The 17,925-nt window shown below is 46.6% G+C and overlaps 1 protein-coding gene across 1 annotated transcript; it reads right to left on the bottom strand.

Annotated features, from left to right (window-relative positions):
• Nucleotides 1-11,518: 11,518 nt before the first annotated feature.
• Nucleotides 11,519-14,894, bottom strand: ATF4 (activating transcription factor 4). The gene is made up of 3 exons (XM_075009485.1): nt 14,699-14,894; nt 13,238-13,552; nt 11,519-12,458 (listed from the first exon to the last, which is right to left on the bottom strand). The coding sequence occupies exons 2-3, from the start codon at nt 13,452-13,454 to the stop codon at nt 11,605-11,607; spliced, it is 1,071 nt and encodes a 356-aa protein (XP_074865586.1). The 5' UTR covers nt 13,455-13,552; nt 14,699-14,894; the 3' UTR covers nt 11,519-11,604.
• Between the last annotated feature and the right edge of the window lie 3,031 nt (nt 14,895-17,925).

Raw genomic sequence — 17,925 nt, 5'->3', positions numbered from 1 at the left:
GCAGTTCGAGCAAACTCCTCTTCAGTGAACAGCAGCCAACGTTAGGAAGCGTAAGGAGGAGGTCAAAAGGAAGGTATATGTCCTTTCGTAAAACAAGACCCTCTCGTAAGCTGCTGGTAATTGTCTCCTTAGTGCTAATGATACAGTAGCGAGACAGGGAAGAGAGAAGTGATGAAAAGAACTGCAGATGTGGACAAACAGAAAAGATTAGCAGTAATAAAAGCTGACTTCTGTAATATGGACTTCCCTGGCCTGGCATTGTCAGTGCCCCAAGGAGTGCTCCAGGGCTGAAGCACTCATGAGTTAAATCAGTGGCCTGGGATCAGGAGTATTGGCGGAGCAGGGGAGCTGAGGGCTGTCAGCCAGGTAGCAGTGTACCAGGAGTTGGCAGCTGGGAGCAAAGCCAGGCCAAGGACCGATAGCAGAAGGGCTGCCCTTGACCTCCTCTGATCCAGCAAATTCACTGGCTTGGGAAAAGTCAGGTTCCAGGGATGCCAGACCATTGAGGTTCAGCCAGTACTCCCAAAAGCACCGAAGTCCCATTTTTCATAAGTGACTGAGGCCTGGTCTACAGTAGGGAACAAAGTTGATCCCAGATATGCAATTCTAGCTATGCCATTTGTGTGGCTAGAATCAACATATCAGGACCGACTTTCTTTCCTGGTGTAGATCTTTGGGCTTGCAGTGACTTCCCTTGCTCTACACATCAGCATGGAGTACCAGGGTTGACGGCCGAGCCCAGGGAAAGCGATTTTGCTGTGTCTTCACACAAGTGGCAAAATTGATCCCCAGGAGATTGATTGTGGCATGCTGACACACCCCTCTTCTTCCCCCCTGCCCCATGAGTATAGACATACCCTTAGGCACTCTGTCATGTTAAAAGTCTGGGGGAGTTAGAACCTATGACAGCAGTCAGAGTAATTAATAGCAGAAAAAAGTTAAATAAGGTGTTTCTTCCCTATCTCATAATAGAAGACAAGGATCAATCAAAGTAAAAAGCAATGGTTTTAAGCTGGAAAGAAATTACTTTTGCATAATGTGTGCCTGCCTGTGAAATTCCAAATTAACTGCTGCATAGCGCAGCAGGGCTCACATCCTCAGAGATGTTTAGGCACCTACTGCTTACTGAACCCAATGGCACTTAGGTGGCCAAATAATTCTGATATCTTGGCCTGCGAGGTTAACGGTACTGAAATAAAGATATATATGTGGATAGCTTCAGTTAGAATAAAGAGAAGGGATATAAACGCCTGCATCAAGTCATAAGCCAACCTCTGACTGGAGAAGGAAACTGCTTCCCTCTTGGGAAAGTTACTACATAATTGTTTCATGGGGTATTTGTATCTTTCTCTGACGCATTTGGTATTGGCTACTTGCAGTGGGTTAGATGAACCCTTAGTCTGAGCTGCACTACCTTCACCCTAATTGGTTAATTCATTGGGTATGTCTATACTTACCAGAAAATCAATCCAGTCAGGGTCAATCTTCTGGGGTTCAATTTAGCCTGCCTAGTGGCGATGTGCTAAATTGAACCAGCAGGGCTTGACGGTTGACCCTGGTACTCCTCATTCTCACAAGCAGTTTCTTCCATTGACCTCTCTCTGTGAGGACGGCCTCGTAAATTGAGCTTAGGGCTGTTGATTGCAGCTATGCAATCATTGTAGCTGGAATTGCATATCTAAGATTGACTTTTAGGTGTAGTGCAAACCTGTCCCTAGTCTCACAGATCAACGCTTAAACAGGACGAAATGACTCCTGCCCTCTCCAGTTCACACTATTTCCATTTCCTTCTGATCAGCATCACTCTGGTGTAGCTGGCAGCACATGGAGGACACTGACATTGCTGAGGCCTGTACTGCACTGGCTCTGGCGATAACTAGCAGACTCCCCTATCGTTTCCCCTTCTAACTAAAGTGTCGTGATGTGGGGTGTGAACATGCAAGAGAAGGCGAAATGGTGGCCCACTGCTTTGGGAGTGATCGTGTGATTAAAAAATTCCTGCGGAAGACCTCCGTAACGCTTAGCTGCTTTATGGGTTCCTACAAGTATGGCATGGGGGCATTTAAAAAGCAACCTGCCACATATGTTAATTAGTCATCTTAAAATGGCATTTTACTTGCATGGTCACAAAAGGCCAAACTGAGCGACTGGGCCTTGAAGCATCACTGAGTTACGAATAAAAAGGTGGTCCAGGAGCACTTTAAAGACTAACAAAATAACAACGTACTACACCGACTACACTGAGAATCTATGCCACAAACTCTCTAAATTATTTTGTTAGTCTTTAAAGAGCTACTGGACTGCCTTTTTGTTTCGATAGAGTATCGACTAGCGCCGCTTTCTCTCTGTTATTATTCAGTTAGGAATGTAAGCTTTGTTGATCGAAAAGATGCATATACTAGTTCCAGGGACCCTACCCCGCAGGAAATTAAAATTAGGGAGGGTCTCTAAGTTGCTCGTTACTGAAAGGATGGCACAGAAGGCAGGAGGAGGTTTCTAAGGCTGTCAGAACCCAAACAGTGTCCACTGGTGTTCAGGTAGCACAAGTAAGGAAAGTAGTTGCACTGTTCATAGAATCCTAGAGCTGGAAGAAACCTCAGGTCATCAAGTCCAGCAGCTTGTTCTCCATGCTACATGTACTATGTAGATGCTATCAGGAATGGAGGATTAAGTGATAGTGGAAAAATAAAAGGGATGGGGTTTATGCTCAATAGAAAACGTAGACCCCAATAAAGGCTTTCAGAGTTAAAGGAGAGATTGATAGTGGGTAGGCGAGTTGCTACATCATGCTTAGGGGGAAAGGAGGGAGAGGCTCAAAAGGGAAAAAATAAGGGTAAATGAGGAATTTAGGCAGACCCAAATCACACAAGTGACTAGGTGTGGAATAAGGCTCCAGGAAACATGAGAGAGGCAAAAAGATATTTTTTCAAGAGACACCTTGACTGCTTTCTGGAGAGGAGCCAGAAGGTTGCACTGGGATGAGAGAGGGGGAAAGGATTTGAGCTACCAGGCTACGGCTTTTGCCTGAAATAGTCTGACCAGAATATCCTGCTGGTTAACCCAGCTCCGTGCACTAAAAGGGAATGCTCAGCTCCCAAAGGGCAGCCTGTCCTTGCTGCTATTTCTGGGCTTCTTGCCAAAGAGAGGCTAGCTGGATCTTGTCACCCTTTTCTTTCACTCTGCAGTGCTGCAGCTGGGAATGTGGGCTTGCACATGCAGTGCAAGAACACAGCTGGTTTTTCAGGCTAGCAGAGGAGGAGGGTGCCTTGTTTGATGGGGAGTGGGGCCTTGCTTTTCTATTTAGTCACTGAAAACACATAAAAGCACCTGGATTTAAAAAAAAAAAAGAAAACATTTAAGAGGAAGTAATTGGCATGCAACAGTAGCAGAAATAAGATGGTGGGAAAGAGGGCACCCATGGTCAGAACAGCTTGGCAGAAGGCCACAGCCTGATGGCGTTGTCCCTAGCTATGTATGCGAACAGTTGACATAGTCAAGTGAACAAAAGTGGATATGCAGGGCTGCATTGCACCTGGTTTGAGTTGTATGAAGAGAGTTGTGTGGCGCTGGAAGCTGTCCGGTGAGAGTTACTAAAACTGGAACACTTGACCAAGGGTTGTAGGTGGGTTCTCCATTACTGAGCATTTGGAAATCAAGATTGGCTAGTCTTCTAAAAGCTCTGCTCTAGGAATTGTTTTGGGGGGAGATCTATAGCTGTGTTATGCAAGAGCCCGGAGCAGGTGGTCACAAAGTACTCCTTTGGGAATACTGTGCCAAACGGTTAGAAATTCTGCACACAGTATTTTAAAATTCTGTGTGTTTTGCGTGTCAGAACATAATGATCCCAGTCTCAGTTATTTTGGGAGTTTATTTCAAAATACTTGTCAGCAAAACTATCTGTATGCATATCCACAACAAGAAAGATTCAGGACATGATTTTTAACATTCTTTTTTTAGGCAAATTAACCCAGACCTTGAGGTATCTTTGGTGACAATTATTTTCTGTTTCAGTGAAACTTCTTGTGGCCCTGGAGTGAAGTAAAAATCTTAGGGTTTCAGCCCTGCTTGGTAGGACTTAGGTTTCAGGCCTTGTCCCCAACTCCCATCTCCTGGGCAGCGAGGCATATGTAGCCTCAGTCTTCGGTCCCACCTCCTGAGGTGGCATAATAATTTTTGTTGTCAGAAGGGTGTGCACTGATTTAAATGAAGTTATTATACAAAAGTATAGTAATGACCTGGCCTAAGATGGGGCTAGCATCCTTAGGACTATTTTGTGAATGTATCGTGTTGTCCAAGGTCAAGCTTCTATGTGTATTGTAAGGTTTTTGGGTCATGCCACCGGGCTGGGGGGGAGGGGGGCGGGGGGATTGTCAGCAAGAGTTCAGTTGTAAGATGGTGGGTGGTTAGCATGGAGAAGGGAGATTTGGGCAGTGCATTTTTATTTGGACAGTTGTGGTGGGGGTTGGGTCATGTACATGGTTCACCAATAAGCATCCCTTTGGCTCCTGAGGTGGTATGTGTGTTCCAAGTCAGGTGTGGGTGGCAGTCTGAGGGGTGCTGCAGTGAGGGGAGAGGGGTAGATTCAGGCTGGCAGGAATTGCAAAAGAGAGAGAGAGGTGCCACAAGGGTCACATGCAACTTTATTGTACAGTAAAGTTCTTATGTTGTGCTTCTCTGCTCACACAGCAGAGTACTCCTTTGTGCACAAAGTCCCTGGCTGTGTCTACGCTTGCATTCCTCTTTCGAAAGGGGCATGCAAATGAGGGAAATTGAAAATGCAAATGAGGTAGATTTATATAGCTGACATTTCATTTGCATACTTTTATTTTGAAAGAAAAAAAGCAGTGTAGATGTAGCTCTTTCGAAAGTAAACCCATAAAAAAGGGAAGAAGGGTTCTTTCGAAGAGGGGGTTTACTTTTGAAAGAGACATATCTCCACTGCTTTTCTTCTTTCAAAAGAAGCTCTTTAAAAGAATTATGCAAATGAGGTGCCATATATGTAAAACTGTACCTCATTTGCATGCCTCCTTCGAAGGAGGAATGCAAGTGTAGACACAGCCCCTATCCATATACATAATGAATACATTTGAAACAAGCAAAACTGGAAAAAAGGAGGTGTTTTGGTGTATCTGAATATGAGGAGGTCTTTCCCCAAACCCCAGAAGAAATGGAAACATGGGATCCAATTCACATGAAGACTCCTGGAAGGCACTAAAGAGATCCAAAGTGTGCTGGCATTTGCCTTCCTGGGTTAGGAAAGGACTGATACTTAGATGTATGGTTCAGATGAGAGAAAGATAGGACTTTTAGCAAAAATAGACACACATGCAAAGGTCATCCTTGTTATTCAGGAATACCAAATAGGGAAGACTACAGGAAAATGCAGGCAGCATTTCCAGTCTGTTTTCCGTGACTATTGTTACACAGGATGAGGAACTGCAGGGCTGTGAAGCAGAAAGGTTTGTACAATCTGAGAACAAGTATTAGTCTCCTGAAAGGCACTGGGCAGCTAACTGAAGAACGGACTTCAGTAATTATGATACTAGATAATCCCTAGGCACAATGAAAAAAAAAATCCCCAAAGTAAATACCTTGGTGGCATTTTAAAGCTTTATAAATAACTCCTGGAGGTCAAAGGCACCTGGAAAGATAAAGCAGACGGGTACTGGACCACCTGTAGGACAGTAACCACAAGGAGATTCACCATGAATCCTCACTTATTACATTTTCAACACATCTGCCCTGAATCCAGCATCTTTCCTTCATGTTAAGTGGACGTCTCACCCTGTGATTGGGTTGGTGACTCAGTTCAATGGAGGGTGAGTTCACCGTCCCTCAAACTGTCTTTTACCATGAGGTAGTAAGACCTTGGGACAAAAATTGATAGGGTTACCCCAATTAACAGTGCAGTGAGGCCTAGTACCTGGAGTCAAATTACCCCAATTTTCAGGGCAGTGAAGTCTAGTGGGTGGAGTCAAAGGGGTTTCTCCTGATTCAAAGGGCAGCACAAACCGAGACACAATCAGTGGGGTTGTCCTGACAAGCAGGGTAGTGAGGCTTGCTGACCAGCACTGATGGGCTGCTACCTGGTGGAAGGATGGCAGTTGAAATAAGGAACCCAGGTCCACCCTGTTCCAAAAGGTTCCTGCTCAGAGCCCAAACCAAAACACACTGACTTCCCCCAGACTCTCGCTAGACCTTCTGCCCTCCCGGGCCACTTCCTGACATGGCTTTTGGATGTGTAGTTGAGGCAAAATTGGAGTCTCCAGATTTTTCAACATGTTTTTCCCATTGATTTGGGCCACTCCCACATGTCCACGGGCACTTGGGTGCCAGTCTGAGTCTCCCCAGCTCCAGCTTCCAGTCAGAGATTCTAGCTGCTCTCAGGCTGAAGCCTGAAAGTAGGGTCCTTTGTCCCCAGCAGGCCACCCAGCCTGAGCTGGGCTGCTCCCTTTTATACTAGTGCTACATCTGGTACATGCCCAATGGTGACATGCCTTCCTATACAGCGTGGGATAACGCCACCATGAAGCCACTGAGAGCTCCATGCCAGTCCCAAGCCAGGATGAAGGAGGAGGGTTGGTCAGCTGTGTGTCGATGCGCTGACCATCAAACAAGAACACAAATGAAATCTGATGCCAGTACAACTAAATGTTAAACGATGCCGGCTCAGATGTCGCCCGGATAAACAAGGTCCGTGATACCAATCAAGTGATCACGGTTGGGTCAATAAGTTGGCTACCGAAAGAAAATTACACCTAACACATACGCTATCCACTGGAACATGGAACGTCTGAACACTGTGGGCAAGTGGAAAATTAGAGCTGCTTCGGAAGGAAATGGAGAGATACCAATGTGATATACTTGGACTGGCAGAGGTGCATGGGATGGGATCAGGAGAGAGATGCGGTTGCGAAGTCATTTGGTCGGGAAACAAAACAAAGCTTGAAGCAGGAGTTGGATTCCTTCTTAGCAAAACAGCTAGAAGAGCTTTGTACAGATCGGTGCAATATCCTGTCCATTGCTGCACAACTTAACACTAGGTTGCATTCCTAGGCACCAAGGTTTAAGTTGAATTTTGCACAAGTGGGGGGAGCCAGGAAACTGAGCAGCACAGCAGTGCTGGTCAGTTTCCTGGCTCCTAGGACAGGCAGGGAGCTGCAAAACAGGCAGCAGCCTGGCTCCCCTCCTTGGAGGAGCCAACAGGAGGGCTGGGAGCCAGGAAACTGACCAGCGCTGCTGCTGTGCTGGTCATTTTACTGGCTCCCACAAGCAGAGGGGCTCCAGGAGGAGAGAGGAGCCAGGAGCCAAGCTATCTCCTGGTTCCTGGCTCCCCAAGGCTCCTGGGAGCCGGGGAACTGACCAGCACAGAAGTTCTGATCAGTTTCCTAGTTCCCACAAGGGCAGGGGAAATGGGAGCCTCCTGGTTCCTGAATTCCCACCACTCACAATTGCAACTCATGTTAATCCAAGTAACATGCAACTCAAAATCATGTAAATAGGGGTTTTACTCTATTAATGCTTGAAGTGATTCACTTGTTTGCATCATTGCTTATGGATTTTAGACTAATGTAAGAACTCATTTTTCTTTTCATCCATTCTAAAAAAATGAGATAGCCCTGTTAGTCTGTATTCTATTTTTAAAAAAGCAGTCAAGTAGCACTTTAAAGACTAACAAAATAACATAGTAAGTGATGAGCTTTCATGGGACAGACCCACTTCTTCACATCAGAAAAATTATCAAGGTTGGCAAATCAGAAGAGCAGAGGGGCAGAAGGTGATTGGGGGGGGGGGGGCGCGCGTCAAGAGAGTCAGATTGAGGTTCCAATTTGCTAACCTTGATAATTTTTCTGATTTGTCAACCTTGATAACTTTTGGACCTCTGTGCTTTATATACCGAGTCTGTTCTGGTAAGGCTATGAGCTGAAGCAGTAGGTCTGTCCTATGACAGCTCATCACCTAATATTGTCAGTCTCTAGAAAATCATGTAAGTTTTATAAATTGTTCACTTAAATGTGTAAATATGAGTACCCTCCCACGCCTCTCAAGCAAATTTACGAGTCTACCTATTCTAATTTGAAGCAAGCCTCCAACATAAGCCTTCTTGAAAAATGATATATTGCATTTTAAAATGGCATGAGCAGATATGCCTAAAATATACCCAATATCAAGTTGTGCCATCCTATTTTCCCAAAGTTTACTGTTAGATTTTTAAGCTTTTCAAGGCGTAAACTCTCATATTGCAATGTCTAATACATGATTATATAATACTTTATCCTGCTTAAGGACCAGTAATTTCAGCTATGTCTGGGTTAAATGCAGCAGTAGTTCTGTTCCAACAATACAGGTGTGAACATGACATGAGAAATCATTCTTCTGTTCTACTCCATGCTGGTTAGGCCTCAGTTGGAGTAGTGTCCAGTTCTGGGTGCAGTATTTTGAGAAAGATGTGGAGAAATTGGAAAGGGTCCAAGAAAAGAGCAACAAGAATGATCAAAGGTTTAGAAAACATGACCTATGAAGAAAGGCTGAAAGAACTGAGCTTGTTTAGTTTGGGAAAAAGATTAAGGGGGGCAGGGGAGGGGATGGACATGATAGCAATTTTCAAGTATCTAAAAGGGTATCATAAGGAGGAGGGAGAAAACTTGTTCTTCTTGGCCTCTAAGGATAGAGTAGGAAGCAATGGGCTTAAACTGCAGTGAGGGAGGTTTAGGCTGGACATTAGGAAAAAGTTCCTAACTGTCAGGGTAGTCACACACTGGAATAAATTGCCTAAGGAGGTTTTGGAATTTCCATCTCTGGAGATATTTAAGAACAGATTAGATAAATGTCTATCAGAGATGGCCTAGAGAGTACTTGGTCCTGCCATGAGGGCAGGGGGCTGGACTCAGTGACCTCTCAAGGTCCCTTCCAGTCCTAGCATTCTACAAATACTGTATGGTATTTTTCATAATGAACATTTTTGGCAGGCAATTACCCTGCTGGGCCTTAGCCAGCACACATTACTTCCACCATTCTTGAAGGGTAAACCACCAGTCGCTGAAGTAAATTTAAAAGTGGTTTGAAAGGCCCCATTCAAGTGCAAAAGCTAATTCACCATTTAAGCAGGTCATTAAGCCAAAATTAGCTGTTTTAGGTAGTAAATGCCCATGACAAAAATCCTGTAGACGTTGTTTCCGTACTACACTTATGCTTTCTCATACCTGTAGATGCACATTGCAAGCAGACAAGTATCTGTAAAAAAGAACAGTCCTGTGTCACCTTTTAGGCCAACATATTTTGGAGCGTAAGTTTTCGTGGGGAAAGACCCACTTCACCTTTGAAGCAGGTCTTTGCACACGAAAGCTTTCACTCCAAAATGTGACGTCTATAAAATGCTATAGGACTTCATTATCACAAGTAGAGTGACTTCTCCATCCAGGTTGGGACCAGAAAGGTAAAATGGCTGAGGCTGGGGTATATACTTGGTGACTAGAGTGGAGCCACAGCTGAGCCTAGGGCAGAGAGCCAAAGTCATGGCTAGAGTAGAGCCAGAGTGAGGCTGGGTGAGGGTCCTGCCCCCTCCATGCTGGCTCAGACTCAAAATATCCCACACTCCCCTCCTTTGGGGGTTAAGCTCCACTTTTATGACCTCTGCTGTAATAGACAAGTATTCACAACTGCCTCTTGAAGTACACAGCAGAAGCACTATCCCATTTCTGTTACTCTCTGAAATAGATCAATCTGTATCTACCACCACAGTATAAAGATGGGTAAAGATCCTGGTGCTACTAAGTAAAGTCATACAGTAGAATCTCAGAATTACACATTGACCAGTCAACCATTCTTCTCATCTGGAACCAGAAACACACAGATCAGGCAGCTGCAAGAAGCCAAAAAAAAATATATACAGCACAGTCCTGTGTTAAATGTAAGCTTCTAAAAAATAAAGTTACAGAGTAAAGCAAAGTTATTGCTATGCCCATTTCATTTAATGCACATGAAACATTTCAATGAAGTTTCATGATGTGCACTTAAAACCTAAAAGTACATAATTGCTCAGTTACAGATGACTTCCACTCCTTGTACATTGGACAGACTAACTCCCTTAGACAAAGGGTTAATGGGCACAAAACAGACATCAAAACACTCCAGATCCACAAACCAGTTCATTAACATTTTAATGGAGCAGGCCATTCTGTTAATGACTTCAGTTTGCATGTTACTGAAAAAAAATTTCATCCCATTATTCAAAGGGAAACAGCTGAGCTGTATTTTATATTCAAATTCAGCACATTAAGCCAACTATGTAAATGAGCTCCTATAGTGACTCAAATTCCCATCTCATTGCAAACCATGTGTTAATATAATTGACCCCCCCCCATTTGCTCACCTTGATTTTTTTTCCTGATTTGTCTTTGATTACTCTTTTTGGTTCTCTGTACCTTAAATGTCATCTGTTCTAGTATGGCTATGGTCTGAAGTGGGTCTGTCCCACAAAAGCTCACCTAATAAATTATTTTGCTAAAGTGCTACTTGACTTTTTGTTTGATAATCTCTAGACTAGCACTGCTCCCTCAGTTACTAATATGTAAAGTTTTACTTTACATCCGACCTCAAACCAGCACATTTTTCCATTTCTATAAAGTGGGACAAGATTCACCTCCACATTCCTCTTGCATCCCAGTTTAAATACCACCACTCTAATATGTAATGTCTACCCACAGCTGTACACTAATACATAAAAGTAGGTAAAGGCTGTTTTGAATGCCACCCACCAGTTCCCTACAAACTGAGCACCCACAGGATCCCTGTTTCTATTGATGGTGTACATAGTTTTCCCCCCAATGGGATGAAGAAATCAAGAGGGAACGCTGTTGTCCAGACTCCTCAAAATGTCAGTAACAGTTGTGCCATTTCCCAAAACTGCCTTTTTAATACTAGTTTTAGGATGAACACTGAAACAAAGCTGCCACAATGACAGCCTGGTACATATAAATTAGCTCCATTCCTAAATTTACCCGTAACTGCTCAAGACAGCTGTCTAAAGCTATAAGCAGTAACATCTTACTCTAAAAGACTAGAACACTATCACACCCATTTAAAATGAATACAATCAACTGTTTTAAACAGTAAATTAATTGTTCGTTAAAGACCCTGCACCAAATAAAGCTGTTCAAAATACCTTTCAACCTTGCAATTCTGTCCTAGCTCATGGAAATGGGAGTGCTACAATGGGTTTCCCCTATGACAATCACAGTGAGTTGGGCTAGTACAGGTCACAAAGGGAATACAGTAGTTTAAGGGTCAAAGCCTGAAAAGATGGCCAAGCAGTATAGTGTATTTAGGAAGCTATAGTATGCTGCACCTTCCCAACTGGAGATTGGCTGGTTCTCCCCCATATAGTTTGCACTATCTGCATTCTACTAGAATTCTGAATACACAAGTTATCTCCACTCAACTGGCTAAGACCAACCGAATACCAAATTCTTGGCCATAAATTTCAAACACCCCCCACAAATACACACAAAAATCTAGCTTACTATAAAATAATTTATTAGGCAGTAATACACAGCTTTTAGCACCAAGCTCTTATGTACATGCATACAACTTCTACTGACTACCCTACTCAGGGACTTTAGCTCTTTTTCCCTTGGCCTTGCGGACCTCTTCAATCAAATCTTTCAAATATTGGATTTCCTTGCTCAGGGAATCTGCCTTTTCCTTCAGTGCCTCATTTTTCTGCTCTAACTCTCGGCACTCCCCAGACAGGGCCTCCTGTTCCGCCCTCTTCTTCTGCCGATAACGTGTGGCAGCTGTCTTATTCTGCTCCATCTTCTTCAGTTTCTTGTCAACTCGTTTTTCTCCCTTAACCTTTGCTGTCACTACCTTCTCTGCAGGATGATCATATGGTGTGGGTTGCACAGAACTACAAATGGGGTCTGTGGAAAACTGGCTGTCATTTAAAGATCCCAGAGAGGTGGTTGGACTGTTTTGAGGGGTCCCCAGATAAGACTCTGGGCTCATGCATATTCCACTATCATTATCTGAATGGGCTTCCTCCTCTTTCTCAAACTTGGGGAAGACCACCACCATAAACGTGGTGGCTTCTGGCTTTCTGTCTCCTTCCAATACATCAACTTCACTGCCTAGATCTAAACTAAATGAATGGTCTGGAGTTGAAGTCAGTGACCCTGGAGAGAGGGGAAAAGACAGGAGGGAAGTGAGCGAGGCCACCTGATCTACTCCAATTGGAGATTCAGGGTGATGGATGATTGGGTCAGTTATCAGTGGAGGTTCTTTGTTGTGATTTTCTTGGGCAGGAGGGTCTAATAGATCACACGTGTCTTCCAACGTGGCCATGAGCTCATCTGGAGAGACGGTGGTTTCCAAGTCTTCCATTCCTAACAGGGCATCAAAGTCAAATTCCTTCAGATCCATCTTTTCCACCATCCAATCCATGCCTGAGAAGGCATCCTCTGCAACACAGGTAAACTTAATTACCATAAAAGTACAACATTTAGACAACTCAAAAGCCTCCTGAGAAAGTCTGGATACAAAATATTTTGTGTATTTTTTCCCTCCCCCCATTTCCTTTCACATGCCAATCTGACATCTGGTACTCAGATTCTTTCCCATCACTTTCACATGTTCTGCACAGCACAGGACTGCCCAGGCCCAATCTAAGCATGACCTATACTGGACCTAAGTACACCCAAACCAAGATGGACAAGTTGTTTTCTGACCTAATCCCAACCCAACCCCACCCACTGCCTCAGCTCTACTTCATCTGCCTATGGGTTGACAGCTGTAGCTGCAAAATCAGACACAGCACAGTGCTGCTCCTCTCCTTCACATGCACTCACTCCACTGCAGTGAGGGATGTAGCACAACCCAGATGCTGTATCGACCTGACTCCAAGAGCATCTGGCTGTTTTCTGACCCAACGGTGGTCATTTAGTCTGGGATGGGTGGCAGAACTATTCCAAAGGACAAACTTAACCAGATAGTTGCTTATGATGTTCAATTCTGTGTAGCACTTGAGGAGCCAGTGGGAAATGGAAGTGTTTAGGGAGAAATTTCTAAGAGAAAGCAACATTCCCAAATGGGCCCCTTCCAAAATATAGGCTTTGGAACCACATGGAACACTGAAGAAGCTACTCTGATTCTAAACAGATACTGCCGTTTTATTCATTTAAACAGCTCACTAGTTTACTACAATGGCAAAAAGCAAATACTTCCTGACTGAACACCTTACCCTGGCTGTTATCTGTGGTTTTGCCCAAACTATCCACAGCCAGCCAATTGGAGGAGACTGCCTTAGCCTTGTCACTGGAGAACCCATGCGAACTGAGGGGCTTGGCCACCTCCAGGTAGTCATCTAGAAGTCCCAGACTCTCCTCAGCCACCAAACTCGTCTGGTTGAAGGGGGACAGTAAATCCCCCAACAGCATCTCCTTGTTCAAGATGCTCATCTTGGTCGAGTTTTAATGCTTTTTTGTCAAAGAGTGAGGATAAGTAGGTGGTGTCTTTGTCAATTACAGCAGTGCTGCTGTGAGGTGCTTTGAAGAACCTAAAGCAGAGAGAGAAGATTATTTGTTACATAGCAGAAGGCACCACATTAGTTTGATTTGACTTAAACACTGAATGTTTTCTACTGATGGAGAGCAGTTACTTTCACTAGAACATGTATGTTATAAAAAATGTTGCAGAACAAAACTGGGGATCCCCTTTTTACATGACCTCCCATCTCTGCATTTTGACTCCTTCCTACTGGTCTCAAAAGGGTAGTCTCACAACAGCACCCTGTGGTAATTACCACAGTTGGTGTTAATTTGCAAAAGAGCCACTCAAGCTTCCTCATGACCAAATATGGTCATTTCTGCTGCGATGGCCCCACCCACCATTCTGCTGTGACTCATGCAGCCGGACTTGTGCCTGTGCCAGCAGCTGCAGCCATTTTGTGTTCCTGCCTGTGGTCTCGCTCTCTCCCCACCCCACAAATAGGCGGCCATTTTGTGTATCCTGCCACGTTTCCACTGGGGCTGCTCGGACAGCACCTGGCATTTACTAGGCTTCGCACAATCCGCAGCAGCCCTCACACGGGTTGGGCTCGCCGCCAGAGGGGCGGCAAAGAAAAGGCTGAGTTGCAAAGCTAGAAAGAAACTATTTAAGGCTCGCGAGGGATTTCGCTTGGAAACCCCACTGGGCTTACAAGGTGGCGAGGGAGGCCGAGCGAGCAGCTGCAGCCCGACCCATTGCCCCGAACAGAGCTCGGCAACCACGTCCCCAGACACGCGACGAGGGGCAGTGCGCGGGCTCCGAATGCGAGCGGCGCCCTGCAGCGATGGGTCCGCCCGGGTACAGACACTTAACCCAAGACCCCCCCCCCCCACGCTATGCTCCGAGTGGTTTCTTCCTGGGTTAAGGAGGTAGGAATTCACCCCCCACCCCGACCCTCCATATGGTATTTCCCGACCACGCTACAAGGCAGAGAAGGAAACGCACAATGGAATATCTCGAGTGGACTGTCTCTACCCCCACCCCCGGCTTTGGGCCAAACCAAATCCCTTCCCTAAATTCTGTGCTAGTTTCAGAACCCACAGGGAGAAACCATTGGCCAACATGGGGGAACGCCAACCCCGACTCTTAGTCCCCTCTGTAGTTCGGCCAGTTTCCTGCCGGCGGGACACCTGGCGCTGCCCCACCCCATACTCACGCCATGGTTGCAGATGCCAGGGATGGGCCGAGGACGCCGCTGCTGTTGCTGCGCCCGGTGCACTGGCCGTTGCTGGCCCCTGCCGCCTTTACCAAGCCATGGCGGCGGCGGGGCGGCTGCTCCGAGTCTGGTCAGATGGACCCTCCGCCCAAACACACAACCACACCGCGCTCTAAACAGACGGACAATGAGACGCGGGCGCTGCAACTCTCCACTTATATACCGCTCTTACTCTCGCGCCTCCACAAAAAAAGATCCGGCATCGCAGTACCCTTCCGCAGATACCCGCGCGCTTATTAACACCAGGCGATGCAAAGGTCTCTGTGCTCTGCTCACTTCCTCTGACTACCTAAAAACTCATGACGGGCGGACAAGGGATTCGCTTGGTCACGCACACGGCAGAGACAACGCTCAGCGGAAGAATTACAGGAACTATTTTATTCACAGTACACTGACACTGTACGTCATTGACGCGAATCGACGTCACGACGAGCAGAGACTGGCGGGGCGGGGCTGCTGCCAATTGCTCTGAACGCCCCCGCCTGTGCTCCTGAGCCTACTGGCTGGCTCGAACTAGAAGGGGGAACACTACGTGGGCATCTAAAGCGCTGATTGGCTGATACCGCACCTTCACGTGAGCTGTGAGCTACCAAGAGGGAGAGACGCGAAGGGCAAAACGGGGAGCTGCGCCCCTGAGCCGGGGAAGCGGGGAGTCTGAGATCTCAGCAGCTGCAACGTGCCTCCCCCTCTGCCCGCGGTGTGTGCGATCCCTTGCCCCGCAGCACCATCTCCCTGCAGCCATGCTGGCCTCGCCCCACGCAGTGCTGGGTGTGGAGCCCACGGCCCCCTCCCTGCTGTGCACAACCTGCCCCAGCGTCCTCCCTGCTCCCTGCCCGCGCTTCACAGGCCAGCCCCGCCGCGCCCCCACCACTGCCTCTTTGCCCACAGTGCCAACCCTCTGCCCCTTGCTCTCCCTTGCTGTGCCAGCCCTGCCACCAGCACCTTCTGTGCCCCCAGGGCCCTTCCTTACTCCCACCCCTCTCATGCCAGCCCTACACCCCCGCCCTCCCCCCACTGGGCCAGCCCAACCGCAGCATCCCCCCACTTCTACACATCCCTTCAGTGCCAGCCCTGCCCCCACCTTCCTTGTTCTTGGGCTCCCTCCTCACTTCTCATTCCCTCGCAGCCTCTCTCTCACTGTGCCAGCCCTGCCCCTCGCTTTCCCTTGCTCTCCCATAGCCCCCTCCCACTATGCCAACCCTGCTCCCCACTTTCCCTCCCCTGCTGTGCCCTACTTCCCCTGAGCCCCTCCCATGGCTGTGCCATCCTGCCCCTCACTTCCTCCCGGCCCCCCACTGCTGTGCTAGCCTTGCCCCCCCTCAATCCCCCACCATCCCCTCCCCACTGTGCCAGTCCTGCCTTTAGAGCACCTTCCTCTTCCGTGACACCTCCCTCTGCCAGGCTGCCTTTGCCCCTTTCTTCTCCCATGTGCTTCTACCCACTATGCCAACCCTGCCCCCCTTCTTTTGTTGGTGGTGTATTGAGTTATTAGGAGATTTTTTCCCCCCATTACTGCCAGACTTGGAAGCTCAGTTTGGGCCGTGGGACCCCAGGTAGATTTCTGCCTCTCAGACATCATAATGAGGAATAACAGTTTTGCTAGACAAACTTGTGTCCTCAGCTACTTCTGGGAGCAGCCCCGTTGTCTTCCAGTTAGGGCCTCAGGAACACTTGTGGAAGCTCGTGGCCCTCATTGGGTTTGCACAGCTGTAACTCACCGGAAATTAGTACACAATTGTACTGATAATCCTCAAGGACAAATGGCGTCCAGCCAGCGCCTGCCATCCACTCAGGCCTGCAAAGCCAACATAAGATCCAGCAAGCAAAGCAATCTTAGCATTACTAGAGTCGGCATAAATGATCCTGGACTGCCAGGAGGAACAGTTCTGCTGAGTGGAAAGCTATCACCTATACCAGAGTCGGGTTTGGTTTTTTAAGAGCAAAATAACATTTTAGGCATAGGAGGGCAGAATGCCCTCCCTCTGGGAAGACCTCACAATAGCAGCTCAATGAGCCATGACGACGGTTTTGAAAAAAAGGATCAAGCAGCTAACAGCTTCTGTGCAGAACCGGTGGGGCGGGGGGGGGGGGGGGGGGGTGGCTGAGACAAAGAAGCTAAACGAGGGATTGGAGGAGCAGGGGGTGGACATCAGTGCAGTATGAGGATTGGCTGAGGGGAAGGGTTTCACATCTCCCAACCTTGTATGCATAACGTCTCTTCTCTCCCCCGCCCTTATTAAGTGAAAATAAAAAGGTGGTTGTAGTTCTGTGTTTTATAGCCAACTCAGTGGAAACTAAATGCACACCCTAATGCACACCCTACTCTTCCTCTTGAGAAGGTAATTATGAATTTCCATGAAAGCAGTCACTGTACGGCTGAGGAGGAAACACATAAACACACAAAATGTGCAACCAGGAACTTCACCCAGTTGGCCTATTTTGTGATTTATCTGCCTGGCTTTCTTTGTGTGTGACATTTAGTACTGGTGAAGGTTCCAAAGAGAAATCTTCCATCTCTTCCCCATGCCAACCAAACAAAAGCACCCAAAAACCAGCCCTGGTTACCTTTGTCAGAAATGGGTGCAACTAGTGAAGCATTTTGGGACAGTTTTGCCATTAAGGCAAAGCGGGATGGTCATGTACAAGGCGAGAAGTAAGATAAGGAAGTGAAAAAGGCTTGCCTCAGTCAGAAGTTGCTAAAGAATTACAGAAAAAGTTTTGCGCTTAACCATAGTGCCATAAAAGGGAACCACAGAAAATAAACCAATAAGATCTGCTTTGGGTGCTTCCACAAATGCTGTATAAAACTACATAGCTGAAATTTGTAAGGGGGGCTGGTTCCAGGTGGAGACTGGCTACTCTGTATTGCAAGGTGCCAATGCAATAAAGAGAGTGATTTTGACTTTGCTGGTGTTGCCTGTCTCTTATGTGGTCAGACAACGAACAGGAATGGGGACCGAGCTAGCGTCCGTGACAACTTCAAGGTTATTTCCCAGTTTCCTAGATGACTATAATACCCCATTATTTACTAGATGTGTATATAAATAAGATATACAGAGTTCTCTATGAAGTCTCCTATTTGCACAGAATTTACTGAACATATACTGCCTTTACGAAGATAATTCTTAGACAAAATATTTTTCCCCTCAGTGAAAATCCTTTGGTGT

This window comes from Carettochelys insculpta, chromosome 1 (assembly GCF_033958435.1).
Source record: "Carettochelys insculpta isolate YL-2023 chromosome 1, ASM3395843v1, whole genome shotgun sequence".
In the NCBI taxonomy this organism is placed as follows: domain Eukaryota; kingdom Metazoa; phylum Chordata; order Testudines; family Carettochelyidae; genus Carettochelys; species Carettochelys insculpta.
This window is presented reverse-complemented; position numbering and strand designations above follow the sequence as displayed.

Coding starts and splice junctions, on each gene's coding strand:
- ATF4 (XM_075009485.1), bottom strand. CDS start 13,454: ATGAGCATCTTGAACAAGGAGATGCTGTTGGGGGATTTACTGTCCCCC. Junction 12,459..13,237: donor AACCACAGATAACAGCCAGG/GTAAGGTGTTCA, acceptor CCTGTGTTGCAG/AGGATGCCTTCTCAGGCATG.